The 13,921-nt window shown below is 45.4% G+C and overlaps 1 protein-coding gene across 2 annotated transcripts in view; it reads right to left on the bottom strand.

The window, feature by feature from the left end:
- Eml6 (EMAP like 6) overlaps positions 1 to 13,921 on the bottom strand; it is a 251,333-nt gene that overhangs the window by 17,463 nt on the left and 219,949 nt on the right. Inside the window, exons 28-31 of one of the 2 annotated variants that reach the window (XM_070025631.1) lie at positions 7,706 to 7,784; positions 5,076 to 5,205; positions 3,906 to 4,004; positions 2,760 to 2,933 (exon numbers count right to left, since the gene is read on the bottom strand). In XM_070025631.1, the coding sequence (XP_069881732.1) occupies positions 2,760 to 2,933; positions 3,906 to 4,004; positions 5,076 to 5,205; positions 7,706 to 7,784 (482 nt within the window). Of the gene's footprint in view, positions 1 to 2,759; positions 2,934 to 3,905; positions 4,005 to 5,075; positions 5,206 to 7,705; positions 7,785 to 9,898; positions 9,987 to 13,921 lie in introns of those variants that run through there. The other variant, XM_070025632.1, reaches the window with a different exon arrangement.

The raw sequence follows: 13,921 nt of genomic DNA, 5'->3' as shown, positions 1-13,921 counted from the left end.
TATTTGAGCTCTCCACAGAGTCTCTTATACTTCAGTTAATTCCAAGACCTTAATTTTTACTTTAAACTTTTATTACTTTTTCTTTCAAGTTTTGTTTCATACAGTATCAATGGTTTAGTTTCAATGTCCTGGTCTTCCCTCCCTTTATTATTTATCCAAATCTTTTTCTTTTCATTGCTGTAGTTGTTTTCACAATAGCTTGCTAATAGAGTAAGCCTGGTGGGTTTGTTAATAAATCGAGGCCTGTAGCTGCCTCTCAGAAAAAAGTAATCCTTTTCAGGGGTGGCTGGGGAGACCACCATTCTCTCCTGGCTATAATTCTCAGCAGCTGGACAGGTGACTTACTGTAACAGATAGCTCACTACCTATGGCTCAAAGGTTTTTAAAACCAATGGTCTCTAAGGATACCACAAACAAAATTAAAAGACAAACAGTAGGTAAGGAGAATGTATTTACATCTCTTATACAAGTCTAAGGATTAAAGTTTACAAAGAATAAGTTGAAAGTAAAATACAGGGGCTGGGAAGGTGGCTCAGTGGTAGAGTGCTTGCCTTGCATGCATGAGGCCCTGGTTTTGATTTCTCAGCCTCACATAAGCAGGAAAAAAAAGCCAGAAGTGGTGCTGTGGCTCAAGTGGTAAAGTACCAGCCCTGAGCTGAAGAGCTGAGGGACCCAGGCCCAGAGTTCAAGCCCTACAACAAAAAAAGAAAAGAAAGAAAGGAAGGAAGGAAGGAAGGACGGAAGGAAGGAAGGAAGGAAGGAAGGTACAATCAGCCTTCTCACCTTCAATAGAAAAAAGGATTTGAACAGGTGAATTACAAAAGCAAAATCAGTGGCCAATGAAGAGATGCAAAGGGAGTCCATTTTACTAGCGCTAGGGAAAAGCAAAATAACAAGTAGATACATATTTTTTTTATAATTCATGTGTTCTCTTCTTTGTAATCTCGTGAATACTTTAACTTGTAGAGACACCTGAGTCTGTTTACATTAGCTTCCAGCCTGCTCAGAGCCAATGACGTAAATGATCCTTTAACAAATAAGGTCTGTTCAATATGTTCTGTAGTGATAACAAGAATGTATATAAATGACTCTAAACACGTTATTTATCTGAAAGCAGAACTAGAAGTGAGGGGAAACACATATGAGAGAAAAAAGAGAGAAGAGACACCATGCCCAGCGAACTGGGAAGAGGTGTGGTGAGTGGCAGGCTACTCCATGGTACCTGTGGCACAGAGCTCTTCTGTACAGACTAGTTCCCTCTGAGACAAGGAGAGAAAGCACCACAGAGTAGGCTTCTTTACTCCCTGGGAGCTTGTTGGAAGATTCCTCCACTCCTCACTTGGGAGATGAGAAAGGGTTCCAGACGAGCAAGAGTCTGGGCCAGCACCAGAGCAGGTGTCCCCAGAGGAACATGTGGAGGTCCTAAGGGCAGGGAACTTGAACAACTTGAACTTTCAGAGACAAGCACGTATGGAAGGCCATAGGATCGCTTTCTTCCCAGGGTTTGAGAGGGCTTCATAAGAAAGAGCTTCCCAACAGTGAGTGGCTCCTCGTGAAGTGATGAGGCTCACTTCCTTGGAAGTGTCCATGGATACTTTCCATACTGTCAGGAAGGCACTTGGGCCAGTTTTTCTATGGGATAGATGCTGTCTCCAGATTTTCTAACTCTGAGATGCTCTGACTCATAAGATAAGATACTCTCTTTTCATCAGGCTGAGAGTAGCCCATCAACTGGCCACCTGGCTCCTGTGAGGAGCCGATCTGCATCCCGTCGAGATGCACTATGGGATCACATAGCACAATGTGCTTGTGAGTAGAAAAAAAAACTAAAAATGAACTGTGGCTTCCTAGAACTTCTGGGGGCCTAGCTTCCTCCTGATGGGATGTGATAAATGAGTCTACTCCTTAACATCAGTCAGTTCCCCTTAACTGGGGCCCAGGAAAGAGCAGAACTTGCTTTCTAATGTGCCCATCTTCTACAGCCCCTCTTCCCTGCCCTTCATGGGAAGATGAGGAGACAGTGGGACTCCAGAGCCTGGATTGGAGAAGTGCCCTCCCCACCCCCCACTTGCCTGCTCAGTGTGTCCCAGATACCAGCTGCACACAGACACAGACCTCATTAATGTCCTCACTAATTGGATTTGCTTTTGCTAAGGCAGCACCTGACCTCAGGATATACTCAGAAAATTGAACATCTTTACTTGGAAAATGGTGACAGCTGATATACACGTATGAATATGTGTGTGTGCATGTGTGCGTGCACACATGCGCACGTGTGTGTGTGAGCATGGGTGTTCATTTTATGTGTGTGTGTTTGAGGGGAGGATAAGAAAGAAACCCATTGAATACAAATTTTGGCTATCTCAAAAAAGTTAAAACACACAAATATTGCAAAACTTTCAATCTGCTCTTGAGAAGATAGTGGTGGTTCAAAGTGAAAGGGCACGGGTTCACCAGGAAGTTCAGGCAGGATGTTGGTAAAGATGGGCAATGCGTCTCTGTAGAGGGCTACCCACATCAGTACTTTCCCTAAGTACTCAACCCTTCCGAGGTTCTTGGCCAACGCTGTCCTGGCTGAGAACTGAGGGATGCAGGGGCATTGGAAGTTTCTCCAGAATTTCCAGGGAAGTATCTGCCGCTGGCCAGGCAGTAAGACCCGTGGTGGGCTTTGAATGGGACAGGCCTAGATTCCATCCCAGCCTACAACACAGACATCCCCCCTGCCCCAGAGGTAAGAAACACAAAGCCTAACGTTTTACCTTCCTGCCACCTCCAGACAGTGATGGTATGCTCGGGGTCCACTCCCACCGACACCAGGAGCTTCCCAGTTGCACTGAAGTTGACGTAATTCACCCCCTTGGAGTGGAAGCACCGCAGCATGGAGAGGGTGTGTTTGGTCATGGCGTCCCAGATGTGTATGGAAGGCGTTGTTCCTGAGTGCGGGAGGCATGACAGAGTTGGTGGAGTGAGGTGACGTTTGTGCAGCTTTAAAAGCCCTCCCTTGGACGAGGATTCAGGGTGTGTTACAGTTACTGGGCGTAAGAGACTTCTAATGTGACCTGGCCAGACAAAGACTCTGGGCAACTTGGTGTTCGTGGCAGACGCGTCTGCACTGCTTCTGTCGCACGCACACGCTTAGGAAGGGTTTTCTACCGGGAAACTGGTGAGGTCCATGATTTGTATCAGCAATTTTGCAGGCGGATACAATCAGCAAGCATGGTACACTGACATGAGTTTGCTGTGCAGATGGGAACTACTCACAGATGGAACAGCCTTACCTGGGGTTTCCGCGCTATCACCTGCATTGAGTGGGCAATGGCAATGAGGAAGCAGCAAGGGAAAACAATAGCTACAGTAAGTCACGTCTTTTAAGAGCAAAGCACTCAACACCAGCATCAGAAAGCTCCAAAGCAAATTTTAAAAATGGACATGGGGGCCAATGAAAACAAGCAGGAAGATACTTTGGAACAAACTGCCTGGAAATGATCAAGTAAAAACAAATAAGCAAACGAACTTCTCACAAATGTGAGTGGGTTCACATTTGTTGCTGGCAGTTTCCTAGGGCACAGAAGGGCCAGACGCACATCCTAAGGTCTAAATCATCAGGCTTGGAGACCAGGGGCGCTTTGATAGGTGGGCTGGAAAATTACTCTCACAAGTCCACAGGAATGAGGACATGCATTTACTTGGAGTGTGAAGCTTTGGTCTACCTCTGTGGTCCCTCAGAAGCACCCATCACTGTATGCACTAACTTAAATGACACAGGTACATTTAAAGCTCAAGGAATCAAAGCAACACCAATAAACAAGGTGAATGTCAGTGACCCATTTCCTCTCCCAGGATTTGCTAATAAATCAGTGTTGCTGCTCAGCACGGAGGGCCTCAGCCAATGGGAGGTCCCCTACCTATCTGGCTGGTGGCTACCACATTTCTGTACTTGGGGTGCTGGTTCACGGTGAGACAGAGGATGTCATCTGTGTGCTCCAGGTAGAAGCTCTGGCTGCCTGGGAGAGAGACCACAGGAAAGGTGAATGGCAGAGTTCAAAGACACTTCAGGAAAACCCCAAGGCTTCGTGCAAAAGGATATACATTCCTTAGAGAAGTTGGAGCTGACGGTTCCTAATTCTCACTTTCAGAGTTGTCCTCAGGAATGTGGGCAACTTTTTAAGATTCATATATTCTGTTCTAGATCCAAGAGAAGAGCTGATGTTCTTTATCTCCCATACCCAAGCTCCACCCCCAATCTTCCCACTGTGGGTCTGGTGCATTGTCCAAGTGCAAAGGCTTCCAGATAGAAAAACAACCATGTTTAAGATTTCTTTCTCCACACAGCACAGGACTGATGACTTCTTGGAGTCTACCTCTGGGCAGGGCCCAGGCCTGGAGATAATGCTTCATTGAGCAAATGGAACCCCTTGCTCTTCATAAAGAGGAGTCCCCTTTAACCTGCCAAATTCCAATTCATTGGGGTGCCTGAATGGTACAGGTCATGGCTTTACTCCCAAAGCCCTAAGTTGACATATGCCACAGGAAATTGAAGGAAGAACAAAAACTTTTTTATTTCTATTGCAGCAAATGGGCTTGCTGACTTTCTAAGTGGCCACTTCAACAACTTTTGTGTGCATATGCTGGTAGGGCCTGAACTCAGGGCCTGGGTGCCATCCCTTAGCTTCTTCATTCAAGGGTGGTACTGTACCACTTGAATTACAACTGGCCACTTTAAACCCACTCAAAGGCCCAAGAACAGAGGAGCAAACACAAGTGTTGCTAGCCAAGGAAGCAGCACATTGCTACTAGAATGGCGCTGTGCAACTAGAAAATTGGGGAAAATGTAGAGAAAAATCTCAATGTCTTCCTCATCAAGTGGACACACATCAGTGCACGCCAGTGATAACGCCATCCAAAGCCATACAACCATGACGCAGAACAGGAAAGAAACAGAAGAGTTTGCCCAACAAAAAGGTTTGTTCTGAGAGATGAAGCAAAGATCAAATGCTTCAAAGCAAAGTGAATGGGTGGGTAAAGATGGATGTGTGATAACTAAAGGTTTGCAAAGCTTGCTTGTGGCCAGCTACCTGTGGAGAGGTTCTGGACGATGCCAGCCGCTGCTGTGTGGAAGATGATGTCAGCGCCATCATTAAGGTAGTGCAGGTTGTTTCGACAGTCAAATCCTCTATAGCCAAACACGTGGTCGAGAGCCAGCTCCTACATGGGCACACACAAAGGAAAGCCACCCTTAGAAGAAAGAAGAGCAGAAGGACAAACCCACACTATGTGAGCAGCCACCGATGGCACAGGAACACTGTGGCTAGGAAGGCAGCTGCCATACACTAAAGGCTTCTTGACTTGCCAGAGGAAAATAAAAAAAACACCCAAATCCCAACACAGCCTTATTTTAGTTCCCTGAAAGGCAGAATGACTGTCCTAAATATGCCAGACTCCCGTAGGTGAGCTAATCTCTAGGTTTGATGCCCAACAATGTAAACTAGACACTTCATCTCTGTGCTGCTGCAGGTGCACCTTAGATTGGAAACAACCATACACCAGGCCCCAACTGGCAGGGCTGGATCTGGGGCAAGTGTCATGCTTGCTCTTTTGGTTGGTGTTCACTCTACAAAGTTTTTGCACACTTGAATTTTTTTCTTCACCAACTAGATCCTGTTCTGGGTTGACAGTCTTTCTGTTCTTCCTGACTCACCCTTGATGACCAAGAGCAGGAGTTGATTCACTTCGGCTCTCAATTCCATTCAACAGACATGTCCTAGGCAGCAACTCTGCACTTGGCCCTGTGCTGGCAGGTGATACAAAATGAACAAGATGCCAGGCCCTGCTCTCTACTTTCTCTGATGCTGGCTTTTATTCTGTCCATAGACTGCCAACTGCAAACAGCAGATTGATTCTTCCAAGACACCATGATACCCCTTTACTCAAAAGCATTTCCTGTCTTTCACTGTCTCTGAGATAAAGCTCAAACGTTGGGTAAACTGACTTGTCTATTCAGTCCATATATCATAGGCTTTCCTCACTTTCTGTGTTTGCTTTTTTAAGTACCTCTTGTTTGGAAAGCCCTTCTCATTTCAACTCAATGAGTCTCTACACACTCTTCCCAATGTGTTTCCTAGAAACTGTATTTACTACGTGACTCTGCTCCTAGACACAGAGGACAAGTGACCTAAACTGGGCCAATCAGATAGTCTCCCAGGAATTTAGAACAAGGGGACTAGTAGGCTCAGCTAGTTAATTAGATGGGTAGATGGAAACTGAACTGCTGGGGATTGGAGGGGAGTATGTGCATGCACAGCATTCCAAGAAGTCTTAGAAAAAAGGAAGAATTACCAGGCAAACACAGGGCCCTGCTGAGCAGAAGAGAGGTGCTACCTTGGCTTATGATAACTTTTAGCTCCTGGATCCTCCTTTCTGATACTTAGATGCATTTCCTGATCTGTGCTATGTTCCATGAGAAATCATCCTCACAGTACATTTCCTTTTCAGATTAAAAAAAAAAGAAATTAATGCTAGATTTTTCTGGTATCAGTGAGTTTATAGTCTAGTAAGGGAGACAGGTAAGTAAAATCGGTGGTAGAGTGAGGTGTGTGTGTATGTGTGTGTGTGTGTGTGTGTGTGTGTGTGTGTGAGAGAGAGAGAGAGAGAGAGAGAGAGAGAGAGAGAGAGAGAGAGAGAGAGAGAGAGAGAGAGAGACAGAGAGAGAGACAGAGAGAGAGAGAGAGAGAGAGAGAGAGAGAGGAGAGAAGGGGGGGTTAGGAAAGATGATCCAGAGAAGGCCTGTGAAGTATGGCAACCAGAGCAGAGAATGGCCTTTTGAGCAGAAGGAATTAAATCATGGAGACTTGAAAGCTTTAGGCAGACTCAGAGGACATTAAGTGGTGAACTTGGAGTGGGGTTTGGGGTTGTAGTGGAGAATTGCAAGCAAGGAGCTTAGAAAGTAGCTCAGGAAGGTTTATAACCATCAACTTGAATCCCAATGGGACTCCAGCTCAATGGGACTCAAGTTCATGTGGAAATCTACTGGGTTTTAAAAACTGGCAGGAGACATAGAAGATTTGTAGTTTGAAGAGTAAACTCTGGGAATGGGGTCAGGTCTGTGAAAATGGCAGGTTTACTGGAGTAAACCAGAAATGAAGTCTTAAGACTGAGTTCAGATCTTCCCTGAGCTAGAAACCATGCCCATGGGCCTAATACATGCTTCATCTTCCCACCCCACAGTCTTCGCTTGCAAATGGGAGCAGCAGTAGTGCACACCTCCCAGGCACAATGCTTCCTGAAAAGTATGCAGGCTAGCCCTTGGCAGGTGCAAAATGCTCACATGACATTATGGGAAGGGGTAAGTCCCCTCCCTTCCCCTCTCCTTCCTTTTCCTCCTCTTCCCTCTTTTCCCTCAACTCTCCTCTCCCCTTCTCTCTCTTCCTTCTTGTCCATGAAAGGGATGCTGAGTACCTAAAATGGTAGGAGGTTTGGGGCAAGGGAGCCAGGTTTGAAGGTCTAGGGGAAGAGGAGAGTGGCTCAGTGGATGTAATTCCTGCCCTGGAGACAGAGGATACCATGCCATCCAGAAGGGAAGGGAAGAAGAGAGAGCTCATGGGTCCACCTGAGTTCATTTCATGGTATCTGTGGGGCAGGCAGGTGGAGGAGTCCACCAGGCAGTCTTTGAACGTTAGATTGTGGTCACAATGGTTTTTCCTCTCACCTCAACTAGTTTCTTCTTTTTGGTGATATTGTTCTTTTGGAGTTTCTCAGGCTGGGGAGCTGCTCGGCTAACAGGTGGTCTGCAACAGAGAGAACCAGAGGGAACAGAGCATTGGATGAAAGACTAGGCTACTTTCCCTGGAGCCGGCTGAGGCCAGCTGAGGCTTCTCACTCTTCTCTCCCCCTCAAAGGACCCTCAGCCAGGGCTTGTTCAGTGCTGTCCTCCTCTCTCCAAGGAAAAGCAGATTCTGACAGATGGTTCTCATGTACTGGGGCTGGAGCTCACAGCTGCCCCATTGGGCTTCCTCATGGCTAAGGCACTTAGGAACATAGACCCTTCCCCTTCCCCTGGGAGCCAGGAAAAACTAGCTAGAGGGGCTTGTTTTATGGCTAAGGACAGACTTATGCATGGGAAGAAACAGCCTGCACTTTCTGAATTCACTGGCCAGTTTTCTTTTTTGAATAGGGATGTGTCAATGTTCTTCAGAAGCACTGTGGTCGAAGATCACCAAGTGGTGTGAAACAGGCTTACAAGCTAGGCTTCGGAACAGCCCAGATTAGTCTGACCACACAGAAGGAAGAAAAAGGGTGGAAGGACACATTCTCCTCCTCTGCCCTGTCTCTCAGGGTTAGGGTCAGTGCTAGATACTGTATCATTGCATAGGTTGATTTTCTCTTCTCAGTTTTGAGGGCTGGAGCCTCCAAACTCAATGCAGAATTTTATAAGGAGGAATCGGGCTCCTGTCTAAAGAGTCTGATTCTTGCTGGCACTGTGCTCCCTAAAATCAGATTTCCTTAAGTTTCAGAACATGGGATGGGTGTAGGGAGACCCAGAGCAGCGCCCATTACATGTTCCCAAACCATTATTCATCGTTCTGGGGAACGCAAAGAGAAAGAATTACCTTGATCCCCTTGGAAGCAGCAAACAAAGCCAAGTGAGAAACTTAGTACAGTTTAGAGCAGCATTAGCACCAACTCACTCATGCACAAGCATTTTCCAAGTGAACAGACATTCCTGCGTGGCACAAACCATGCTTCTCCAGCATGCCAGCAAAGACTAAAACAGAAATGAAAGAGGGCACCAAGTCCACAAATTCCAAAAGCTCATACCCTGTGGTCTCGGGGCAAACTCTGCACTAAGTGCCTACAGATAGGGAGAGAAAAGGAAGCCGGTGAACGCTTCCCCTCATTCTTGGGCCTATACACCCTGCACCCTGGGACACTGCTGCTTTTAGAGTGTCTGGGGAGAAACAGTGACATCCTCCTGGATGTTGTGGGCAGTTATGCACAAGGGTGCTTTGTTCCCAAATTAAGTTTGATTCATAATTTAGCCTAATTATTTCCCAGTGTTTCTCAGTAGGTCAGCTTGCCTGCTGAATGGCTGTGGAGTTTGGGGTCCAGGGGAGGGAAACAAAGCACCTTTATTTTTTTCAGAAAGTCTTCAATCAAAACATGTTATGTAATCATAAGTGATAATTGGACCAAATGGCATTGTCATCCCTGGCGAAGGATGAGGAGGGAGCACAGAGCCCAGCTCTGTACACCGACACCCCCGGCTGACATCATCACCGCCCAACTGAGCGCAATCTCCAGGCTGGGACATGCCAGTTCTCACAATTAAGACATTTCCTGCACATTAATTATCGCTTCCCGGGACATCTGCTCTTTCTTCTGTTTTAGTGGGACTTTCCAATGAAATCCGTGGGTTTCTTCTTTTACCTAAGATGTTGGAGTGTATGATAAAAGCAAGCCAGGGGCTGCAATGAGAGCGAGATTCTGCTGGAACTATGGCATGGCTCAGAAGGCACGGCTTGAGACTGAACACAGGGCTGGCTCCGTTCCAGGGTCCACACAGGTTGTATAATATACAGCATATTATACAGTGTAGATCGAGTTGCATATAAGCACAAACATTGTGTTTATATATATATATATATATATATATACACACACACATATAAGATTGTATATATACACACAAGCAATCTAATGCTTTTTTCACCTTGATTTTTCAGTTTAAAAAGAAGCTACAAAGTAAAGCCATCTCAGGATGCTTCTTTTTATATATACATATATATCACAAGCATATGTTTATAGCTTGAGTGCTTCAAAATTGAAGATGAGGGAAGCAAAGGGAAGGAGCCTGCATTGTGGTAAATTCAGCGGGTTGTATGTATTGACCCTTCGAGTTTGTGGATTCTGCGTGAACCCTTAGTCTGGGTGTTCACCCAACACCTGTGCTCTTCCAGAGTGGTGCAGATACTTACTTGACAATTCCCTGCCTCCAAAGGAAAGCAAGTTAAAACACAATACAAGTATTAAAGGCTTCTTTCCAAGCATCTGTAAACAGCGTTTGCAATATCAGACGTGGGAGGAACTGCCAAAAATTCCCAGCACAGCCAAACACTGGAAGTTTAGCATTCTTCAGCAGATCTAAATCCTTCCAGATTTAGTTTCCATTGGAAATGTGACTCGCAAAAGCCCTGCTGCAGTGGGCAAGAGTGGAGCGTATGTTGGGCTTTTTAGTCCAATAAATTCTATATATAGAGAGAGAATGGACCCTGATGAGAGAGCCAGGAAGACAATGAGTAAGACCCGACAAGAGACCCAATGAGGTTAAGAGCGGGGAGGGTGAAAGGCTGGGCTTGTGGGGTGAGAGGCAAGGACACAGAAGGAAATAGGGATTTGAGGTAACTCAGGAGAACAAGGAGAAGAGCTTGCACTGGGCAGGAAATGTAAGTAGGAAGCCTGCAAGAACAAACACGTGGATAATCCTGAGAGAGGGTGAAGGATGAAGGCCTGAGCTCCAGAGGAGCAGGGAGAATGTCTGCCAAGGCAGTGGGTAAAGGCAGGAAACCCAAGGAGAGGTCTGCGAATCCTATGTGTGGCTCGCTGACTAAGGAGGCGGTTCAGTTCTGTGGCCCAGTGCTGGAGGTGGCGTACAGATGCTGAAGATCTGTCCACATCTCTAGGCAGGCCTACCTCATGGCATATTCTGTGGGGGTGAGGCCATGGGAAGGTCAGTCCTGGCTGCAGTCTCAGTATCAGCAGTCAGGCTGCTGAAGAGAAAGCTTAGGCTCACTTGAGTGGGGTGTTGTCCTAACACACATTCTCACCCCACAAAGGCCCCCACGGGGTGGTGAATGTCTTCGTAGTGTTTTCTCTTTGCTTGACCCCCCCTCTCCAAGGTGTAAACTGGCAAAGCAGGGGCAGGTGCAAAGCTGACCAGCTCCAGTCAAGAGTCCAGAACTCAAGCAACTAAGAAAGTTTTAGCAGTGACGTGTTATAGCTCATGATGAGCCGCAGTGAGAGCCAATAGGGGTGGTGAGGTGTGAGGGCAGGTGAGAAAGGATGCTTCCCTAAGCAGATTTTGTAGAGTGGTGTGGGAGTAGAAAACTCGGCTCCAATTAGCCACAAAATGCAAATTTGAAGTCATTCCATGTTCAAAGTGTTCTTGGAGGAACTATAACTTTGCTTGGATTCCAAAATGTGTCAGGCACTGGTGGCTCACTTCTGTAATCCTAGCTACTCAAGAGGCTGAGAGAGGAGGTTCACAATTCGAAATCAGCCACGGCAGGAAAGTCTGTGAGATTCTTATCTCCAATTAATCACCAAAAAAGGGGGAAGTGGAGCTGTAGCTAGTCCTGAGCAAAAAGACCTCAGAGATAGTGCCTAGGCCCAGAGCTCAAGCACTAAGATCAGCACCAAAAAACAAAAACAAATACAATACAACCTCAACACAAACCAACAAACAAACCAAAAGAAAACAAACCCTGCTCCTGTTTTGGGAAAATGAGCTAACTTTAGATCTTAGTCTATTTTAGAATTGCTTCCTGAGATCATCATGGATGGCCCTGAACTCACAATCCTCTTGCCTTAACCTCTCAAGTATCAGACTACAAATGTGTGCCTATAAGTTTGGCTATAAAGCTAGCCTTACAAAGAATAGAGAAGGACTGATTCTTACCTTGATTATAGTTTAAGATAGTTTTAGTATATTCTTAAACTATATTCCAAAAATTAATTTCACTATCTCTTAACCTTTTAAATTCAGCTTCTAGAAAAATCATATACATATGTATGTATATGTACATACATATGTATATAATATTTAAACGCTATTTCCTAAGGGCAAAATTATAAGCTGAAATAAAACACGGGCTGGAAAAGGGCTGACACCAGCAGCTCCAGACTTTGCGGATTCAGTGCACCCTTTCACATACTGAATTCTGGCAGCCCTCTGGGAATGATTAGAGGACTAAAACAACATTCAAACAAATTAAGAATAATTACAATGCAATTATTCCCACAGTGTGACAATGTCTTCCATGTTTATGAAGCAGTGCGAGGCCAGCCTTTCACACTGTCCTGTTTGAGTAGAGTGCGGTATAGCCTTGAAAGAACTTGCTTATATACTCACAAGCTAAGGCTCCTGCCTGCTGGACCTCATATGTTAGTCTTTTTTTAAAAAAAGATTTTCTTTTATTAGTTGAATAAGGGTGTTTTCATTTCCATACATGCATCTAATGTACTCATATCAAACCATACCAAAGTTACCCTTCATCACTCTCCTCCCCCACTTTCCTTCCTTAAAACTATTTCAGGGCTGGAGGCCTTGCTTAAGTGGTGGGGCACCTGCCTAGTAAGCATGAGGCCCTGAGTTCAAATCCCAGGACTGCAAAAAACAAATTAAAATGTATTTAAAATAAATAAATAAATAAACATCAATAACAGGTTTCATTGTGTGTGTAGATATCTATCTATATATCTATATCTACATATAGCTACAGATACAATAGGTTTCATGGTTCTATTTTCATACATGCTTATAAAGTACTTGGAGTGTCTTCATCTTCATTAACCCCTTCCATTGGGCCTCTCCCCATCATAATGCATTGCACAATACAAATCCAGAGTAAACAGGTTAAGCCAGACAATGATAGGGGGGCTGATAGAACTAGACAATCAGAAAGTCCCCATATCAGCAGAATGGAAGGGACAGAAAACAAATTAAAGGGATAATGGGTAAAAGAAATGCTTTGGGAAACCTAGGTGAGGAGAGAAGGAGGGGGAGAGAAGGGAGGTCTGTCTGTAAATTGTGTAAGATTCAGGGATTTGCTTTTTCCTGAAGGGATCTGGATGGGGCTGGAAAGACTAGAATGTGTTTCTTGAAGTGGATGGCTCCCATTATGGAGCAGTGACACAAGAAGAGACAATGGGCACCAATGGACAGAAGGAGGAGTCCAAACACCACTGTGGGCTCAGGCTTGAACTCATCTGGTCTGGGAAGAGAAGGAAGGAGGTGAATGATTTATGTAGGTGGAAGATGGGATGCAAAATCAAAGAGAAAGAAAACTGTTAGGACAGAGTTTATGTCCAATAGCTTCTGTTTTAGTAAAGGAGGATGAAAGAAAAGCCATCTACCAAGAGTACAGGGATTGAAGGTTGAGAAATGCAAAAACTCACAAGTCAGATATTCTACCATTTGAATTGGACCTATCTTATTTATTTTTATTTTTTATTTTTGGGGGTCCGGTCGTGGGGCCTGAACTCTGGGCGTGGGCGCTGTCCCTCAGCTCTTTAGCTCAAGGCTAGCGCTCTACCACTTGAGCCACACCGCCACTTCCGGCTTTTTTCTTTTTGCTTATGTGGTGCTGAGGAATGGAACCCAGGGCCTCATGCATGCAAGGCAAGCGCTCTACCACTGAGCCACCTTCCCAGCCCTGGACCTATCTTATTTTTAAGATAGCGTTTTGTTCTATCTTGAGCCTTGAACTTTCTCTCCTGATTTCCACTTATTAAGGAGCTAGGATTACAAGTGTGAGCCATGTGCCCGCTGAGATTCTTCTTTTTGATAGAAAAGTGCTTGCAGAATGTGTGTGTGTGTGTGTGTGTGTGTGTGTGTGCGTGTGTGTGTGTGATTGTGCGCATGTACATGTGTACATGCTGGTCATCCTGAACTTGAACTGAGAGCTCTACCACTTGAACTCTATCTTTTCTTGGACAGAGGAGCCTCTTGGGTTTTCCTGCCTGGGCTGGCTTTGAACCATAATGCTCAGATATTGGCCTCCTGAGTAGCTAAGCACCACCAGTGCCCAGCCTGCTTAGCTATTTTTAATGCTTTTTTCCCTTTTTTGTAGTACTGGAGTTTGAATTCAGGACCTTACGTTTGCTAGGCACTACTACTTGAGCCATACTTCTAACCTTTTTTATTCTC

Source organism: Dipodomys merriami, unplaced genomic scaffold (genome assembly GCF_024711535.1).
Source record: "Dipodomys merriami isolate MVZ:Mamm:240054 unplaced genomic scaffold, mDipMer1.0.p SCAF_17, whole genome shotgun sequence".
Classification (NCBI taxonomy): domain Eukaryota; kingdom Metazoa; phylum Chordata; class Mammalia; order Rodentia; family Heteromyidae; genus Dipodomys; species Dipodomys merriami.
Note: the sequence above shows the minus strand (reverse complement) of the source record. Positions and strands in the feature narration are given on the sequence as shown.